This window comes from Emys orbicularis, chromosome 10, assembly GCF_028017835.1.
Source record: "Emys orbicularis isolate rEmyOrb1 chromosome 10, rEmyOrb1.hap1, whole genome shotgun sequence".
Taxonomy (NCBI): domain Eukaryota; kingdom Metazoa; phylum Chordata; order Testudines; family Emydidae; genus Emys; species Emys orbicularis.
In genome coordinates, this window is record NC_088692.1 from 34041231 (window position 1) to 34061522 (window position 20292).

Below are 20292 nucleotides of genomic sequence, written 5' to 3' on the forward strand. Positions count from 1 at the left end.
GGTGAAGTGACTTGCCTGAGGTCACCCAGTAAGTCAGTGGCAGAGCCAGGAACAGCCTACAGGCTTCCCAAGACCTTGGCCTGTCCTATGCCATAAGACTGTCTTTCCTCTCCAAAAACTCTTCATCTCTGGCGGGTCTGAAGCAGCTTCTAATCCTTGAACCTGGATAATGTCAAGGGAGGGGCAGCCTCCCTCAATGAGTAAACTAGGAGCAAGTGCACACCTTCCCCCAGCCTCCCACCCCGCTCATCCCACAGACATCCCCCCCCCCCCCCGGTGGAGGATTTAACCATTCTCCAGAAGCGAGAGGGAAGCCAGGCCTGGGCGTGTCCTGCCTGGCTTTGCCCAGGTGAGGATGGTACCTTCTCCCCTGGCCCGGTGGCTGTCCATGACTTCGGCATGGGTGATCCAGTCCATGTAGCCCTTCAGATCCTCCTCCAGCTGCTGCTTCTCCCGCAGCTTCTGGAACGTGCCCCGTGACTTGGCCTTCTCACGCTCCTTGGTGAACTCCCTGGAACAAACCCAGATGGTTGGCATGAGGCCAATGGAGAGGGGGCTCTGCGGGCAGCTTCAATCCAAACCTTGCTCATGGGACACACTCATCAAGTGTGTGCCACGTCCTATTCTAGTGGCTAGTCCCCAGAGAGGATAAGAGCCTACTACTGCTGCCAGCTGGTGGAATTACTCCTTTAACTCAACTGAAGACTGAGAATGGATCAGTCCTGCCTTTTACCTTTGTTATATAATACAAAATTGCGGGGGGGAGGGGGAGGAATACAGACCTAATAACAGGAAATGCTTCCTTATTCCTCATTTTTTTATCATCCTGTGGAACTCCTTGCCACAGGACACCACAGAACCAACTACTACAGCTAGATTGTAAAGAGGGCAGGTTAACATTAGGAGCACTAATGGCTGTCCCCACTGCTGCTTTGAGGCACACAGGAGTATCCGATACTGGAAAGCCTTGAGGAAATCATAACAGAGTGTCAGAGCTAAAGGGGAAGCTCACACAGCTGGAGGGTGCAGAGAGATTGCCAGCTGTGCCCACTTTCCCATCTGTCAAGGGGGAAAAACATCGGGCTTGGCCTTTTTTTGCTCCCTTCTGAGGGATAAAGCAGGCCTGGAAAGGACGGGTGGGTTTGTTTTCAGTGGTATTTTACCCGTTTGCTTTAATTCATGTCTTGGCTATGCTGGAAGACTCGAGGACTAGTAAGGCTAGGTCTACACTGCAGCGGGGGTCCGACCTAAGATACGCAACTTCAGCTACGTGAATACCGTAGCTGAAGTTGCGTATTTTAGGTCGGCTTACCTAGCGGTGAGGACGCGGGAAAGTCGACCGCTGCCGCGCTGCCGCCGACTCCGCTGCCGCCTTCTGCCGAGGTGGATTTCCGGAGTCGACGGCAGAGCGATCAGGGATCGATTTTACCGCGTCTTCACTAGACGCGGTAAGCCGATCCCCGATAAACCGATTGCTACCCGCCGGATCGGCGGGTAGTGAAGACAAAGCCTAAGATTGTGACACTGCAGGGACCAAGGAAGTGACACCTGGTTAACTGAGAAGGGAAGGGAATTTTACAGGGACTATTTAAAACTGCTGTTGGGGCAGGGACTGTCTTTTTGTTCTGTGTTTGCACAGCACCTAGCACCATGGGGTCCTGGGCCAGGATGGGGGCTGCTAGGTGCTACCACAATACAACTGAATAATTACAATGTGTTCATTGTCTGGTTTTGTTAAGGCTGGGGAGAAAAGCTCTCTGTGTTAAGAATTCCACCATCCTGTCCCTTCAATTAAGGGCTGAGAGCGCCCCTGCTCCACATTCCTGAGTCATCCAAAGAGCTCTCCAAGAGAAAAGGGAAGACAAGGCTTGATAGCCTTGGTAGCCAAGGTACCAAGGAAGAAGAAAAGGGAAGAAAAAGGTTAAAAACCCCCTTCAGACTTTCTGTTCATATCCCCAAATTCAATAAGGGCCCGGCCCCTCCCTCGGGGCAGACCCCTGCTGGGACAGAGAGAAAGGAGAGCGGCACCATGCAGCCCACACGCCTTACCCGCTGAGCACGCCCAGCACCAGGTTGAGAACGAAGAAAGAGCCCAGCAGAATGAGGCTGACGAAATAGATCCAGGGCCACTCGTTCCCGATGGCGTCGTTCACCTGAGCAGGACAGAGGCAGATGAAGATCCAGGGAGAGAACCAAATCCACCTGGCGCAGGTAAGCCCATTACTGGAGTAGCTGAGCACCTCACAGTCTTTACGCATGGGGAACTGAAACACAGAACGACTAAGAGACTTGCCCACGGTCACAATGGGAGTCTGTGGCAGAGCAGGGAATAGAACCTGGGTCTCCCAGGTTTCAGACTTGTCCCTACTCATTGACCAGCCTTCCTCCCAGGAACCCAGTGGTTAGGGCACTAGTTTAAGGCTTTGAAGACCCAACTCCCTACTCTGCCACAGACTCCTTGTGTGACCTTGAGCAAGTCACTTAGCCTCTGGGCCTCAGCTCCCCATCTGTGCAATGGGGATAATAGCACTGTCCTGCCTGCCTCCCGGGGAGGGGGGGTGTGGGGCAGGGGGGGTTAACGACAGTGAAATGCTTTAAGATCTAATGGTGAAAAGCACTGTATAAGAGCTAGGTGGTGTTATTATTAAAAGCCACCAGATACAATATCAGACACTGGCCCAGCAACCTGTGTCTCAAGCTGCCCTCAGCCCACACTCCTGGGAACAAAGGATGCCCAGAAGGGTAACACACCAAGCGCTTTCCAGAGGCAGAGGCGGGACTGGAACTCAGCTCTGCAATTCCCAGCCTGTCCCTGAGCCGTCACACCATCCTTCCTCCCCTACCATTCTTCGTGGCTTGGAGGGCAAGTTTATGGTCGCTTATACCTGAGCTCCAGAGCTGAGGAGCCGTCCGAGGACTCGCTCCCACCAGGCTCCTGTCTTTTAAGGCAAGGGTGGGGTTCGTTTGAGAGTCTCAGTGGTACTTGGACAGGGACTCTCTTGGCTAGGCAGGGTTCAAACACTCTGCTGCACTGGCGGGTGCCACCTTCTCCCTGGGAGCTCATTGCTCAGTGGATGCATCATCCAGTAGCTGCAGAGTCTGCGGGGCTCGCTGCCCCGGAAAGATTCCCACCCTTTGGGAAGCCTGGCCAGCCCAACCCGCTTAGTACCATGTTCTTGCTCAAAGAGCGTGCCGGCGTCTCCTCCCTCGCAGCCAGCGGGCTCAGGCCTGCACCTACCCAGTAGAGGACTTCCGTCCATCCCTCCATGGTGATGCACTGGTACACGGTCAGCATGGCGAAGCCAAAATTATCAAAATGGGTGATACCGTTCCGTTGTTGGGCCCCGGCCACCCGCTCCTGCACTCAGTGCCGTTGAGGGTGCAGTGATACCCGTGGCCGGTGCTGGTGCACGGGGATGGCTTCTCCATTTCCCCTTTGGCAATGATATCTGAGGGTGAAACCGAAGCACAGAAGTCAGGCTGAGCAGAGGAGAAGGACAACTACACTCCTGCTGCTGCTTGTGCCTTAGCCCCAGGCCCCACCCAGAGGAGGGCTCTGGTGCAGTGAAATATACCTCCTAGCCACACCATATAGCCATATAACGCCCCCAGCCATGCCATAACCCTCCCAGCCATGCCATATAGCCATATAATGCCCCCAGCCATGCCATAACCCTCCCAGCCATGCCATATAGCCATTTAACGCCCCCAGCCATGCCATAACCCTCCCAGCCATGCCATATAGCCATATAATGCCCCCAGCCATGCCATACACCTCCCAGCCATGCCATATAGCCATATAATGCCCCCAGCCATGCCATACAGCCATATAACACCCCCAGATATGCCATACATCTCCCAGCCATGCCATACAGCCATATAACGCCCCCAGATATGCCATACACATCTCAGTCATGCCATATAGCCTTATAATGCCCCCAACCATGCCATACACCTCCCAGCCATGCCATGTAGTCATATAACGCCCCCAGATATGGCATACACCTCCCAGCCACGTCATATGGTTATATGGCTATATGGTGTGGCTGGGAGGGTTATGGCATGGCCCCCCGGTGGTGGGAGGGTCGCCCACGTTCCAGACCTGTCCCGATGTAGTAGCAGGTCTTGTGCAACTTTCCCTTGAACAGCTCCTGCCCTATGATGATCATGAAGAGGACCAGCAGGGCGATGTGGAGCAGGGGCACCATGGCCTTGATGATGGAGTTCAGGACCACCTGCAGGCCTGCAGCCGAGAGAGAGAGAGAGAAGGGTAACATGTCACACCCCCTCCCCTCCTAACTGGCAGCACGGCGTCTCACAGACACATTGAACCGCTTCGCCACTGCAGCACATGGCAGGGAAGAGAGGGAGGGACCTGGGCCCAGCTCTCACGGGTGTCAACCACTAGGCCATCCTTCCTCCCCAGCATGTGTCCCTACATGTCCCAGGAGGGGTGTGTGTGAGAAGGAAAGCCCTGGTGACTGAAATCTCTCAATCCCATTACAGGCAGCAGCAGCTCCAGGCCCCCTCACACTGCCCCAGAGGGATTGGGGAAGGCTGAGTCCCCGCAGTCCATCTCCTTGGGAGATGGTCTCAGGATGGGGGCATCTGGCTCCTAGACACTGGGGTGACCCCCACCAGCTCCTTTCACAACAGGCTATGGTGGGATTGGCGCATGCTGGGTCTTGGTGGGTTATGTTGTCTCCGCGAGGGGCACTAGCACTGGGACTATCTAGATCAGGGGTGGCCAACCTGTGGCTCCGGAGCCACATGCGGCTCTTCAGAAGTTAACATGCGGCTCCTTGTATAGGCACCGACTCCGGGGCTGGAGCTACAGGCGCCAACATTCCAGTGTGCCGGGGGGTGCTCACTGCTCAACCCCTGGCTCTGCCATAGGCCCTGCCCCCACTTCACCCCTTCCTGCCCCCTCCCCTGAGCCTGCCGTGCCCTCGCTCTTCCCCCTCCCACCCAGACAGGGCCGGCTCCAGGCACCAGCTTGTCAAGCAGGTGCTTGGGGCGGCCACTCCGGAGAGGGCCGGCACGTCCAGCTATTCGGCGGCAATTCGGCGGATGGTCCCTCACTCCGGCTCGGAGCGAAGGACCTCCCGCCAAATTGCTGCCACAGATCGCGATCGCGGCTTTTTTGTTTGTTTGTTTGGCTGCTTGGGGCGGCCAAAACCCTGGAGCCGGCCCTGCCCCCAGAGCCTCCTGCACGCCACGAAACAGCTGATCGGGAGGTGCGGGGAGGTAGGGGGAGATGCTGATCGGCGGGGCTGTCAAGAGGGTGGGAGGCTCTGGGAGCGGGGGGGGGGAGGGAGCTGATTGGGGGCTGCTGACGTATTACTGTGGCTCTTTGGCAATGTACATTGGTCAATACTGGCTCCTTCTCAGACTCAGGTTGGCCACCCCTGATCTAGACTTTGCTGATCGGTTGGAATTCCGCTGAGGCCCAGCTGGGGGCTGGCCACAGACCCGTGCGAAGGGGAAGCCTACTGCAGCTGCTGTGACCCTAGCCTCCCGCCAGCGAGCCGCCTGCCGTCCGGGCAGCTTTCACCCACTTGGCACTCCTGACACCAGGCGCAGGGGTCTCAGCACGCGGAAGGCTCGCAGGGCTTTCATGTTAAAGCCGCCCTTCCCCGACGGCAGTATGCCCTGCATCACGTTGATCTGCTCCACAACCACCGTGACCAGCCTGCCAGAGCAGGTGAGGAAGGGAGTGGGACAGGGAAGAGAGGGGAAAGGGGAAGAGGGGGGCGAGAGAAGGAACGTGGAGGGGGAGGGAAAGGGGGGAAGGAGACAGTAAAAAAAAAAAATCCAAGCAAGGAAAGTCAATTTCACCCTGTACAGGCCGGACCAGGGAAGTTCACACCAGAGCCCCTGCCAGCACAGCTAAACCATAACCTCATCTCAGACCGGTTCAGTGCGGCTTTTTTTCTGTTTTTCGGCATGGCCAGTGAATCGAAAGATCGGTTATTCTCCCAGCTCTGATTTCAAGCCAGCCCGTGTGCAGAACCTGTAGGTCTCGAAGGAGGACTTAAAAGTGGAGAGGGCGTGCGGGCGAGCTCAGGGGAGTCGTCTCAGGCAGAGGGGCGCCGTGTGGGAAAAGGCAAGTGAGCCTCCTCCAAGGGGAGTCACTAGAAACGCTCCCACCGGCTTCAGTGGGCTTTGGCTCCAACTCCAGGTGTCGGGCCTGGTCACGCTCTCCCTACCGTGGTCTCACAACCCGCCCCAAGAACAAACAGGACATTTTCTAAGAAACCTTCTGCCCACCCCACCAAACCAGCTCTCCTTTACCCCAAAGAGACAATGGCGAAGTCCAGCACGTTCCAGCCGTTTCGGAGGTAGGCATCCGTGTGAAGTAGAAACCCATAGGCGATGATCTTGAGTGTGGCTTCAATGGTAAAGATGATCAGGAAGACGTACTCTATCTTCTCCTATGAGAGACAAAGGGCAGAAGGGAACCAGGAGTGAGGTGGATAACAGACCAGCGATGCCTAGTGAGGGGGAACGACCCAGCAGCCCTGGGACCCCCCACAGCAGTCATGCAGCAAAGTGCAGCTTCTGATTTTATAGTGGGTGACCGGATTTCAGTGGGGTCTGGAGCCTGTCTGGCATTGACGCAAGAAGCTACAGCCCCCTTGCGAAGTTTGGTCCTGCTGGAAGCTGGCTGAGCCAGCACTGGCTCCGTTCCCTCCTCCCATCCTGTGAAAAACATGGACAGGGCAGGACCTCTGCTCTTTTCCCCTCCAGCACCTGGCCTGGAAAGGGACAGAGGGAGCCATCCCTAACCCCCCAGCCTGGGAAAGGGGAGATGAGAGGGGACCCCACTACAACCCCCAGGCCTGGGAAAGGGGGGTGAGGAAACCTAGGAGGAGCAGAGGTGAGGCTCCGGGGGCTGGATTGAGGGGTTGGGGACTGATGGGGGGCCTGAACTGATGGGGGGATGGGGAGGCTGCGAAAGAGAAGACTATTTAAAATAAAAAATGATTTATTTTTAGTTATTTGGACAATTATTAATTAAAAACCAAATTATTCATTGTAATTACTGGATCGTGTACATATGTATGTAGTTATCAAAATTATACAACAACAGAAGACGGTCGAAATGCTTTGAATGTGACTGAATTGATTATTTTTTAAAAAAAATCATATTCAGGGATTATGACTGTAACTACTGCACTGAGCTAAGGAAAGCTCTGAAAGGGGCTTGTTGTTGTAAAGATCTTCTTACGTGTCAAGATCTTTACAGCTCACCTCATTATTCAAAAATCGTTGGAAAACGTGCTGCACAGAGAGAATGCTTTGTGTTTCTCAGCTGTTCATTGCTCATTTGCCGGCTCCATGTTATAGGCCTTGTTCAGTCTATTTCTAAATGTGTGTGAATTAGGTTTTTCTATCATATTGTAACTTTGTCACACGACAGAGCTCTCCACTGAGTACTTAGGGTTATACCTGTGTACAAGAACTTCCCATACATCCTCCCCTTTTTCCAACCAGCATGGATGCCTTCCCTCTACGGTAGCTCTCCATTTTGGAATGGATACTTTTGAGGGGCTCCATCCTCATAAGGAGATACCATTACCAGAAGCACGACTATTATATTGAAATGAATCTCTTGGTACTGAGGACTAGCCTAAATACAACATCTTCTGCATCTTCTCCTTTTGAATTCTCCTGAAGTATGTCTGTCTACTTGCAGCTTCCATTCAAGCAGCCAGAGAGAGGCACGTGTTCATTAAAGGTTGACTTGTCAACCGGACATTATCTCTCTCTCTTTCTCTCTCTCTCTCTCTCTCACACACACACACACAAGCAGAGGAGAGTTTGAAAGGCAAAAGACAGATTGAAAAACAGAGTTTGATTTTTTTTTTTTTTAAATGTCACTGATTGTGTGGCCAATCACATGATTTTAGAGGATGTGAGTCATGATCCTGCTTTGAGCAGGGGGTTGGACTAGATGACCTCCTGAGGTCTCCTCCAACCCTGATCTTCTATGATTCTTGATCTCTTGAGGTTGGCAATACTGCCATTGGGTGAGAATCTCTAATTCACGTATCCCCTGTTGTTAAGAGGGAAAATGGAGCAAACCAGTTTAATACTCTTTGAGAGAAGCCCCCCACTCTCTCACTAAGTGGCTTGCTGATCTGCATGTGATTTGCATCCATAGCCTCCCAATAACTCTGTACCCAGCTAGCATTCCTTCCACAGCCAACTCCCAGGTCACCTCCACACCTGCTGCTCCTGCTCACGCACAGCCTCTTACTCCTTGGGGGAATTCTGCGCTGCCACACAATGCAAAATTTTGCAGAATTCCCTGTTGCCACTGCAGAATTTCTAACTGCCACTAGGGGCTGCTGGACACTGCAGAGTGGAGCACTTTGATCCTCATTCTCCCAGGGATGGAGAGGGCCTTGGAGACGCAGCCAGCTCTGGCAAAGGCTGAGGAAGGACAGGGCTGCACCACACCATGTCCCCCGGTGGGACAGTAAAGAAGCTGGGGGGAGTAAAGGCTCTGGGGGTGCTGGTGTCTGTGCCGGGGGCTGCCCCGCGACTGGGCTCTGGGGGGAGGGGGTGTTGGTCTCTGGGCAGGGAGTGCCCTGCAGCCAGGGCCGTCCTTAGGATTTATGGTGCCCTAGGGGGGATTATTAAACTGGTGCCCCTGTGCCTGACTTGCTCTTAACAACACAAACATAAGCTTACAGTATTGGAAAACTTGCCACATGCACGTTATTAAACCCAGTTTAACTTAATTAAGCACACTGTAATGCTGATGGACTAGCACTAAAGAAGTAGCGCTACAGAAAAAATTCTGATTTGACAGAATGATGCAAATAATATAATTTTTTTAATTTGTCAACATTTTATTGGAAATTTATATGAAGAGGTATTGAAACAAGGATTTGTTTTTAATTAAAAGCAATCTTTCTGGCTTTTTTGGCTGCAAAATCAGTAATAATGTCATTGTATGACAAAGACAAAGTGATGTCTTGTTCGATTGCAGGAATAGCAAGACCAGTCAAGCATTCCTGACTCATTGTAGAACGGAGATAGTTTTTAATGAGCTTTAGTTTTGAGAAACTCCGTTCTCCTGATGCTACTGTTACAGGAATTGTCAGTAGAATACGAGTGGCAATGTACACATTAGGATATATGTCAACAAGTTTGCTGGTATGAATAAACTGTACAATGTCCATCACCGATTTTGCATGTGGCAACATTGGTGATGACAGTGTACTCAATTCTTCGTACAGTTCAAGTCCATTTAAATCAAAACTATTACCGTGCTTCAGGAGGCTCTCTAGGGCCTGGTCTACACTAGGCTTTTATGTCGAATTTAGCGCCGTTACATCGAATTAACCCTGCACCCGTCCACACCACGAAGCTATTTAGTTCGACATAGAGCTCTCTTAAATTCGACTTCTGTACTCCTCCAAAACGAGAGGAGTAGCGCTAAATTCGAAATGGCCATATCGAATTAGGCTAGGTGTGGATGGAAATCGACGGTAATAGCTCCGGGAGCTATCCCACAGTGCACCACTCTGTTGACGCTCTGGACAGCAGTCCGAGCTCGGATGCTCTGATCAGCCACACAGGAAAAGCCCCGGGAAAATTTGAATTCCTTTTCCTGTCTGAGCAGTTTGAATCTCATTCCCTGTTTGGACAGCGTGGCGAGCTCAGCAGCACTGGCAACGATGCAGAGCTCTCCAGCAGAGATGGCCGTGCAATCTAATAGAAGGAGGGCCCCAGCATGGACTGATCGGGAAGTCTTGGATCTCATCGCTGTGTGGGGCGATGAGTCCGTGCTTTCAGAGCTGCGCTCCAAAAGACGGAATGCAAAGATCTACGAGAAGATCTCTAAAGCCATGGCAGAGAGAGGATACAGCCGGGATGCAACGCAGTGCCGCGTGAAAATCAAGGAGCTGAGACAAGGCTACCAAAAAACCAAAGAGGCAAACGGACGCTCCGGATCCCATCCCCACACATCCCGTTTCTACGAGGCACTGCATTCCATCCTAGGTGCGGCCGCCACCACTACCCCACCACTGACCGTGGACTCTGAGGATGGGATATTGTCCGCGGCAGGTTCCTCGTCGGACATGTTAGCGGACGGGGAAGATGAAGAAGGAGATGAGGAGGACGAGGCAGTCGACAGCGCTGGCACCGCTGATTTCCCCGACAGCCAGGAGCTCTTCATCACCCTTACCGAGATCCCCTACCAACCGTCCCCATCCCTTACCCCGGAGACAGAATCAGGGGAAGGATCAAGCAGTGAGTGCTTTAAATATCTAAACATTTATTTTTACAAGAACTGGAATATTTATAATATTAACAATGGCTGTTTATTAAAGTGCTTAAACATGTAAACAATTATCTGCAAAAAAACTGGAATATTTACAATAGTAACAAAGGGTTTTTCATGATTTGTCTGCCTTAGGCTCTTCACAATTTAGTCCCAAGTATTTAAAATTTTTTTTACAATGTCCGGTAAGTCATGATTATGCTGCCCAAGACGCTCCACTCTTTAGTCCCAGTGCACCTACGCGAAAATCCGGTCAATATGGCCGGGGATGGAGGCGAAATGCTCATAGGAGAACTCCTCGTAGGTCTCATGAAGGTAAATTTCCAGCCTGTTCATCAGGTTCCTGGGTAGGGCGATCTTAGTGGGCCCTCCGTGGTAGGACACGTTACCGCGCCACGACACCATCAGATACTCTGGTATCATCGCCCTGCAGAGCATAGCGGCAAACGGCCCTGGTTTCTGAAGGCTTTCTCGAAACATCCTTTCCCTCTGGGACTCCGAGATCCTCAGCAGGGTGATGTCGCTCATTACGCCCTGCTTTGAATTAGGGAGGGGAATGTTAGTATTGGGACTGCTTTACAGCCACGCGGTGGAGGGAGAGGGGCAGCATACAGGGATCTTTCCCTGGAACAGCCGCGAGGGGGTGGGACAGGGGCATAGTTCATGCTGTCCTGATTGCTGGCAGCAGAGACTGGCATTGCTTTCAATGTGAAAGGAGGCCAGTGCTATTAGTACAGTTTTAAGCAGCCAGAAGTCTACGGCTTACCATGATTGCACGCTACAGAAGTTCAGGTGTCCTGCCACGCTTCTCAGATAACTGCAAGACCACTGCAGGACCCCAGGCACTGAAGACGATGGCCGAAAATTCGACCTTGTCCTGAGTGCGCATGTGAGAGGTGCAGTGCATGGTCTTGTTCACAGAGAAAGACTAGGTTCTTTGTACACAACTTCATTTATCTGTCTCAGGAATTCACTCCATTTTTCCCATTCACACAGACACATCTGCGACTGTCTCCCAACCCAGCCTGTCAGCACAGTCCCAGAGGCTAGCGCAGATTAGGAGGAGGAAGAAGAAGACGCGGGAGGACATGTTCTCAGAACTAATGAGCTGTTCCCGAGCCCAGGCAGCCCAGCAGACACAGTGGAGGGAGAACTTGTCCCAAATGCACCGAGCAGTCATGGAACGGGAGGAGAGGTGGCGTCAGGAGGACCAGCAGGCTACTGAAAAGCTGCTTGGACTTCTGAGGGAGCAAACGGACACGCTCCGGCGCCTTGTGGATGTTCTGCAAGACCGGAGGCAGGAGGACAGAGCCCCGCTGCAGTCTATCTCTAACCGCCCTCCCCCGCCACCAAGTCCCACACCCCCCCTCACCCAAAGTACAAAGAAGGAGGGGCGGCAAGGGCCGTTAAAACTTTCAGTCAACCCCTGCAGACTGCTCTAGCACTAGAAGGCTCTCATTCCCCAAAATTTTAAAAGTCCTTTCCTACACACCTCACAGAAGCCCCCGTGCAAGTTTCAACCCCCACGTTTCATGTCTGGTTCATAATAAAATATTCGTTTCTGTTAATTACTGTTTCCATGATTTTATTTTGGAGGAGAGTCTGTCTGAACGAGGGGAAGGGGCATGGTAATTGGACAGGACAGTCACCTTTACCAGGGTACAGAGGCGGGGTCAGGTCCAGGATCAGGACACATACCCAGTGCAGTGACTAGTGACCCTGTTCAATCTGGGAGGTGGTTTTCATGTTCTGTGGGGGGGGGGGTTGCTCTGTGACTTTGTGGCGGGGGAGGGCAGTTACAGATCTAATGCATCACAGAGCCCCGCAGCAGGGGAGCTGTAACCCTCCTCCCCCTGCCAGACAGTCACATAGCCGACACATACACGCTGTCCCGCCCAGGAGGGCTGGCAGGCTCTGTTGAAACAACCAGTCCACCACTGCGGAACCCGTCATTCCTGGAGTTTAGAAGCATCATTTGCATCACAACAGTAAACCCGCACCCCGCCACAGTCTGCGTCCCAGGTTTAAAACATTCCCGCGAAAACAGTAATAAAGACAACGGTGTTCATTAACAAAACAGAACAGATTTTATTTTTTGGGAAGGGGGTGAAGGGGGTATGTAACTGGAGAGGATAGTCAACGGTAACTGGGTAAAGAAACGGTGGCAAGTTCAGGTTCTGAGTCCACAAACTTAAAATTCACTGGTGACCCTGCTCAGTCTGGAAACTGTCTTTCAAAGCCTCCCGGATGCACAGTGCGTCCCGCTGGGCTCTTCTAATCTCCCGGCTGTCTGGCTGGGAGTAATCAGCAGCCAGGCGATTTGCCTCAACCTCCCACCCCACCATAAAGGTCTCCCCCTTGCTCTCACAGAGATTGTGGAGCACACAGCAAGCTGCAATAACAATGGGGATATTGGTTTCGCTGAGATCACAGCGAGTCAGTAAGCTTCTCCATCTCCCCTTGAGACGGCCAAAAGCACACTCCACCACCATTCTGCACTTGCTGAGCCGGTAGTTGAACAGTTCTTTTTCTGTGTCCAGGGCGCCAGTATAGGGCTTCATGAGCCAGGGCATTAGCGGGTATGCTGGGTCCCCGAGGATCACTGTAGGCATCTCCACATCCCCAAGAGTTATTTTGTGGTCCGGGAAGTAAATACCTTCCTGCAGCCTTCTAAACAGACCAGAGTTCCTGAACACGCGAGCGTCATGAACCTTGCCCGGCCATCCGACGTTGATGTTAGTAAAACGTCCCTTATGGTCCACCAGTGCTTGCAGCACCATTGAAAAGTAGCCCTTTCGGTTGATGTACTGGCTGGCCTGGTGGTCCGGTCCCAGGATAGGGATGTGAGTCCCATCTATAGCCCCACCGCAGTTTGGGAATCCCATCGCGGCGAAGCCATCTATGATGGCCTGCGCGTTTCCCAGGGTCACTACCTTTGACAGCAGTACCTTCACGATTGCCTTGGCTACTTGCATGACAACAACCCCCACGGTAGACTTGCCCACGCCAAACTGGTTCGCGACTGACCGGTAGCTGTCCGGCGTTGCGAGCTTCCAGAGGGCTATGGCCACTCGCTTCTGGACAGTCAGGGCTGCTCGCATCCGGGTGTCCTTGCGCTTCAGGGCAGGGGACAGCAACTCACAAAGTTCGAGGAAAGTCCCCTTCCGCATGCGAAAGTTTCGCAGCCACTGGGATTCATCCCAGACCTGAAGCACTATGCGGTCCCACCAGTCCGTGCTTGTTTCACGGGCCCAGAATCGCCGTTCCACAGTATCCACAAGACCCATTGCCACCGTGATGTCCTCGGCACTGGGTGTCGTGGTTTCAGACAGGCGTGTGCTACTCTCGGAGTTCAGGTCCTGACCCCGGTGCCGTAGCCTCCTCGCCTGATTTCTCTCTATCTGCCTCAGTGAAAGGTCGATGATGAGCTGCGATGCGTTGACAACGGCCACAACTGCAGCGATGGTCACAGCGGGATCCATGCTCGCAGTGCTGTGGCGTCCGCGCTGTCACTGACCAGAAAAGTGCGCGAACTGATTTCCCGCCGGCGCTTTCAGGGAGGGAGGGCGGGAGTGACGGTTGGATGACGACAGTTACCCAAAAGCACCCTCAACACATTTTTTTACCCAGAAGGCAATGGCGGCTCGACCCAGAATTCCAATGGGCAGCGGGGACTGCGGGAACTGTGGGATAGCTGCCCACAGTGCACCGCTTCCAATGTCGACGCTTGCCCCGTTAGTGTGGACTGACAAAGTCGAATTACTGTCCTTAGTGTGGACACACACGTTCGACTTTGTAATATCGATTCCACATATTCGATTTAACTAAAATCGAACTACTCTCGTAGTGTAGACATACCCTAGGTTCTTGCGCTGTGACCTTGAGCTAGTGTGAAGACACCTCACAAGGCGCTCCGCCCTGACTGAGACACAATAGAGTTGGAAACCCATGTCATTTTTACAAAGCCACTTTTTAGTTTTAAATGTATAGTGGGCATCAGTCTTAATGTTAGTTACAACTCTATATCAACCTTCTACTGTAAATAGATCAATGGCATTATCCAGTTTAACAAGCTGGGTTTCCAAGCAGTGGGGAAATATAACCCCTAGTTTTACTCCTAGGTAAAGCACAAAGTGACCAAAATGAAGTCAGCACAGAATCATCTCATCTAGATTAAGGTAGCACAGAAATGTTACAGAAATCCTATTGTACCTCATTTTTGTTTGGAAAGACATTAGCAATAGCAGCACATTTTGGGCACTGCCAGAAATACATGATAAATCACTGCCTCTAAAGTTCCATCAAAAACTGACATTTTCACAGCTCTAGCATGATCTGCTACACAGATTCTTCACAAGGAAGTGTCCCTGGCCTTTTTAACTCATATTAACCATGTATTTACTTTATGAAAGTTGGACAAAACATTGTGAAAACGTAAGACATTGGCTGCCCAACCTCTGGGCTGGCAAAAGCTATACTGACTCACTGGGAAAAAAAGCAAGAGAATCTTAGTACAACATATGGTCACTCTATACCAGGGGTCGGCAACCTTTCAGAAGTGGTGTGCCAAGTTCACTGTAATTTAAGGTTTCCCATGCCGGTAATACATTTTAACATTTGTAGAAGGTCTCTCTCTATGTCTATATTATATAAACTATTGTTGTATTTAAAGTAAATAAGGTTTTTAAAATATTTAAGAAGCTTCATTTAAAATCAAATTAAAATGCAGATCTTATCAATTTAGTGTGATCCTTGCCTGGGATCCTTGTCTGGGGTTCGCTCAGCCCACTGCCGGTCTGGGGTCCAGCTACTGGCCCTACTCAGCCCACTGCCGGTCAGGGATTCCATTCACTCAGCCGGCAGCAGGCTGAGTGGGCCGGTGGCGGGCTGAGCGGGACCGGCGGGGGGGCTGAGTGGCTCAGTTCATTGCCAGTCTGGGGTGCCAGCAGCACTCAGCCTGCTGCTGCTCTGGGGTTCCGGCTGCCGGCCCCTTGCCAGTCGGGGTCCCAGCCGCCGGCCCCGCTCAGCCCCCCACCGGCCCCGCTCAGTCCGCTGCCGGCTGAGTGAATGGAACTCCAGGCCGGCAGCGGGTTGAGCGGCTCAGCCGGGGTCTCAGCCGCAGGCCTGCTCAGCCCGTTGCCAGCCTGGGGTTCCTTGGGGGTCCCCAGGCCAGCAGCAGGCGCTGAGTGGGGCCGGCAGCTGGGACCCCGGCTGGCAATGGGGCAGCAGCCGGAACCCCAGAGCGGTGGTGGGCTGAGCCGCTCAGCCCGCCGCGGCGTGCCATCAAAAATCAGTTTGTGTGCCACCTTTGGCACGTGTGCCGTAGGTTGCCGGCCCCTGCTCTATACACTAGTAAGGAGATGAGCATATTACAGTTGTTGGAGGGCTCTATTTAGCAGTAACAGGGCTATAGGAAAGTCAGTCAACATTTTTTGTTTCTCTGATGAAAACTGGCCCACTCCCTGCCCCAAACCAAACTTGTCACAAATAATTGTCAACAACTTAATTTTCTGTTTTTGGCTAAGATATTGATTTTTTTAAAAAAAATATTGAAATTGAATTCAGGGATTGTTAGCAAGCATTTTTGGCAAACAAAGTTGTTAAATGACAATCTAAATGGCAACACAGTACTGCTTTCATGCTTGGCTCACCCCCCCAGCCTGCTGGTCCAACAGCTGCAGTAGAGGAGGAGATAGGTGGAAAACTGCAGGACCCCAAAATCCACCTCTTGGGGTGCAGAGTGGCAACAGCAGCAGCAAACCCTCAGGTCCAATCACACGCCAATGGGCACCACCGCCAGCCCCACGGACCATGGTGAAGTTAGCACAGCATCTGATCTCAGGGACGGGGCACCCATGGAGCCACAGCAGCTCATCCTGCCCTGCGCAGCTCCCCCCGGATGAGATGGATCGCTGCCAGCCCGGGGGAGAGACGCGCTCCCCAGCTAGGGTGACCAGATCCAGATGTCCTGATTTTATAGGGCCAGTCCCGATATTTGGGGCCTTGTCTTATATAGGCACCAATTACCCACACCTAGGGTGACCAGACAGCAAGTGTGAAAAATCAGGACGGGGGGGGGGGGGCGGTAATAGGAGCCTATATAAGAAAAAGACCCAAAAATTGGGACTGTCCCTATAAAAGTGGGACATCTGCTCACCCTATCCCAACCCCCTGTCCTGATTTTTCACACATGCTATCTGGCTATCCCCAGCCCAGCCACGCGTGACCTTTCCAATCCTGGCTGGCTGCCCAGGAAGTGAGTTACTTTCACTTTCATTCCTCAGCAGGCAGCCAGACAGCCTCCCCCTGCAGCACCTCACCCAACCCAGCCCTGCCGGAGGGGAGGAGAGAGAGAGAGAAGGGTGCTCCTTGGGGGGGGGGAGAAAGGGGGAGTGCTCCGTGGGGTGGGGAGGGGGGAGAAGAATGGACATTATGGGGGACAACAAAGGATACTGGTGCCAGAGCTGCCGAGCCTGCCTCACCTCACGCCGGGGGAAAGAGTCACATCACAGGTGAGTTCCTTCCCCCACCCCTCCCCTTCCCTTCCCAGAGACCCCAGCAGCCAATTCCCTCCCTCAGACTGTGCTGCATTCGGCTCTCTCTAGGACCCAGCAGCCCTGCTCTTACATGCTCCACTGCTTCCCGTCTGTCCGGGCTCCGGGCAGAACGGTGCCCCCAGGTAGAGTGGTGCCCTAGGCAGCTGCCTGTTCTGCCTATGGCTAAGGACGGCCCTGCGCTGCGGCTGGGCTCTGCGGGGAGGCGGTGCTGGTGTCTGGGCCAGGGGGTGCAGTGTGGCTTGGCTCTGGGGGGATGGGAGTGCAGGTGTCTGGGCTCTGGGGGGGCCCCACACAACTCCTTCCAGCACCCCTCAACTGGAACTGGGTCATCATAGGGGTTTCTTTAATTCTCTACTCCTGGGAGAATCTTTTTTGCTGTTGTCTGTATTTTGTTGACATACTTGTTGACAGGTATTTTGAAATAAATTACCAAAATAATTGAAACTAAAGTGATTATATTGTGTCATTTTGACAAATAAAATATGCAGAATTTTTAAAATTTTGGCACAGAATTTTTAAAATTTCGGTGCAGAATCCCCCCAGAAGTAGCCTCTGTCTCCCTCCTGAGCCCGGCCCCCTCTGATCCATTCCACCGTGATCTTGTCCCTCTTTATTAAGTACAGTTGAATATGACATCTGAGCCCCACACCCCCACTCTGGCCAGTCCCCCCAGCTGGGTCCCTCACCCCCACTGCGGCCAGTCCCCCCAGCTGCCCCCAGCCCCACTGAGGCCAATTCTCCCATCTGGGCCCCTCACCTCCACTCTGGCCAGGCCCCCCAGCAGAGCCCCTTTCCCCCACTTCAGCCAGTTTCCCATCAGTGGGGCCCCTCGCTCCCATCGAAACCCAAACTGAACCCTGGTTTTGCCCATGGCTGTACTTGATGGGTTTGAGCTAGGGTGACCAGGTGTCCTGATTTTATAGGGACAGTCCCAATATTTGTGGCTTTCTCTTATATAGGCACCTATTACCCCCCACCCCCTGTCCTGATTTTTCACACTTGCTGTCCGGTCACCCTAATTCCAGCTCCCTTTGTGTTGTGAGCCCCTCTTGCCACTCGTGGCAGGAAACTGAGGTTTGGCAAACCAGGGGAAGGGGAGAGAACTTTAAACTCCATTTGGGCAGAGAGGATGCTGCCCCCCTCCTCTCCTGCCTTCGTCCAGAGGCTTTGCTGTCTGGCGCTTCAGCTGACTCAGCGCAGCTGCCTGCGGCCATCAGGGCCCAGAATAGTTGCTGCGTTTTGCACCGGGCACAGCAGTGCCGGCCGCCTGTCCATCACCCCAGCTGACGCTAATCACTGCCTGTTGCTGGGGCCTCTTCCAGGTCAGGATTTAAATACTTTAGAACCAGCCAGATATGGGGGGGGGGGGTATTTATATTGATGTTTTTACATTCACACCCCACAATAACAGGGCAGGGAGATTCCCCACTTTCAGTTTGCTCTGGGGGCCGCTGAAATCCTGACCCCACCTGGAATTACACCCTGAATGCTCTTCGGGGCCAGACTCTAAGACAGATGCCCATCTCCTGCTGCCATCAATAGGGGTGCATGCCAGGTTTGGCCCACACATATCTTCCTAAGTATTCATTTGACTGGTAGATTAGAAAATGCCAGAACTGAAAGAGCGAATTCACCCTAATAGAGGATGGGACCCAGGATTGAAATCTCCCACCTCTAGGTGCAGTGCAAGAAATCAGGCCAAAGCCCACGTAGCTCCCTTTTCACCCCCACACACACAGCGAACATGCCAGGTATCACTTTATAGCTAGCAGCCCCATTCCATATTGTGACCCGAGAACCTGTTAATGCCAACCAACAAGGAGGTACAGAGGGGTACAGGTGTACCCTGAGGCCAGTATGCACCTTCTCATTCACCCAAGAATGTCATGAGAGGTCTCCACTGAAAGCCGGTGTCACATTGGTTATTGATATCATTGTGAGATGTATGTACTGATATTATGTAAGGAGTTAGAATCATAGAATCATCGAATATCAGGGTTGGAAGGGACCTCAGGAGGTCATCTAGTCCAACCCCCTGCTCAAAGCAGGACCAAAGTATATATACTGAAAACATGGTCTTATAGAATGGATTAAGGTGTGGTGGAAATCTATGAAGTCTGGGCTACAAACTTAAAACTGCCTTCACCAAACAAGGGCACTCCACCAGAGAAACAGATCACATCAAGGAACGACCCCACACTGGAACCCATATCATTGGACATCATCGAACAGTTACAACCTATACTCGATGGGGTCCACATCCTGAAAGAGCTTTCCTGAACTCTCTCTTCTGGCCTTCAAACAACCCCCCATCCTCTCCAAACTCATCCTCAGAAGCAAGCTCCCCACAGACCAGGACACACCGACTCAAAGTGGCACCAGAACTGCCAGAACAACAGATGTAAAACCTGCAGACATAGCTCCACTGCTGCGATGACCAACACCCCACACAACACACCTTTCAAGATCCATGGGTCCTACACATGCCTATCACAACAAGTGGTGTACCTCACCCAGTGCACTAAGTGCCCAACAACAACTATGTGGGTGAAACCAAACAATCACTACACTCTCGAATGAATTTGCACAGTAAAATGATAAAAAACAAAAACACCCAATCACCTGCGGGCGAACACTTTTCACCAAACGACCACTCCGTATCTGGCCTCTCAGTTGTTGACCTCAAAGGAAACCTGCACGACGCTTTCAAAAGACGAGCCTGGGGGTACGTCCAGACTACCCGCCGTATCAGCGGGTAGCGATCGATTTATCGGGGATCGATATATCGAGTCTCGTTAAGACGTGATATATCGATCCCCAAACGCGCTCCCCGTCGATTCCGGAACTCCACCGGAGTGAGCGGCGGTAGTGGAGTCGACGGGGGAGCCGCGGCCGTCGATCCCGCACCGTGAGGACGGGGGGTAAGTTGGAATAAGATATGTCGACTTCAGCTACGGTATTCCTGTAGCTGAAGTTGCATATCTTACATCGACACCCCCCCCAGTGTAGACCAGGCCTGGGAGCTTAAATTCATAACGTTGCTAGACACCAAAAATCACCATCTTAATAAGAGGCCCTGGGGTTTTTTTGCCTTCCTCTGCAGCGTGGGGCATGGGTCACTTGCTGGAAGATTGTCTGCATCTTGAAGTCTTTAAACCATGATTTGAGGACTTCAGTGGCTCAGACACAGGTTTGATACAGGAGTGGGTGGGTGAGATTCTGTGGCCTGTGTTGTGCAGGAGGTCAGTCTAGATGATCATAATGGTCCCTTCTGACCTTAAAGTCTTTGATTCTATGACACTGGATTTATGGCTTATTACAACAATCTGTTACCCACTAACCTGTAGTGAAACATGCTGTGCTGGCAAACCACACACGTGTTTATTACATTTACTCCTGGCTTATTCTCAAGGTAAAGCAATGCAAGGTAAAGCT

General features: G+C 52.4%; 1 protein-coding gene across 1 annotated transcript in view; it reads right to left on the minus strand.

Moving 5' to 3' along the window:
• Positions 1-20292, minus strand: part of LOC135884600 (voltage-dependent L-type calcium channel subunit alpha-1S-like) — a 62565-nt gene that overhangs the window by 29048 nt on the left and 13225 nt on the right. The window contains 7 exon segments of the mRNA XM_065412027.1: positions 363-511; positions 2050-2153; positions 3239-3331; positions 3334-3449; positions 4103-4243; positions 5559-5692; positions 6295-6434. Coding sequence (XP_065268099.1) covers positions 363-511; positions 2050-2153; positions 3239-3331; positions 3334-3449; positions 4103-4243; positions 5559-5692; positions 6295-6434 — 877 coding nt within the window.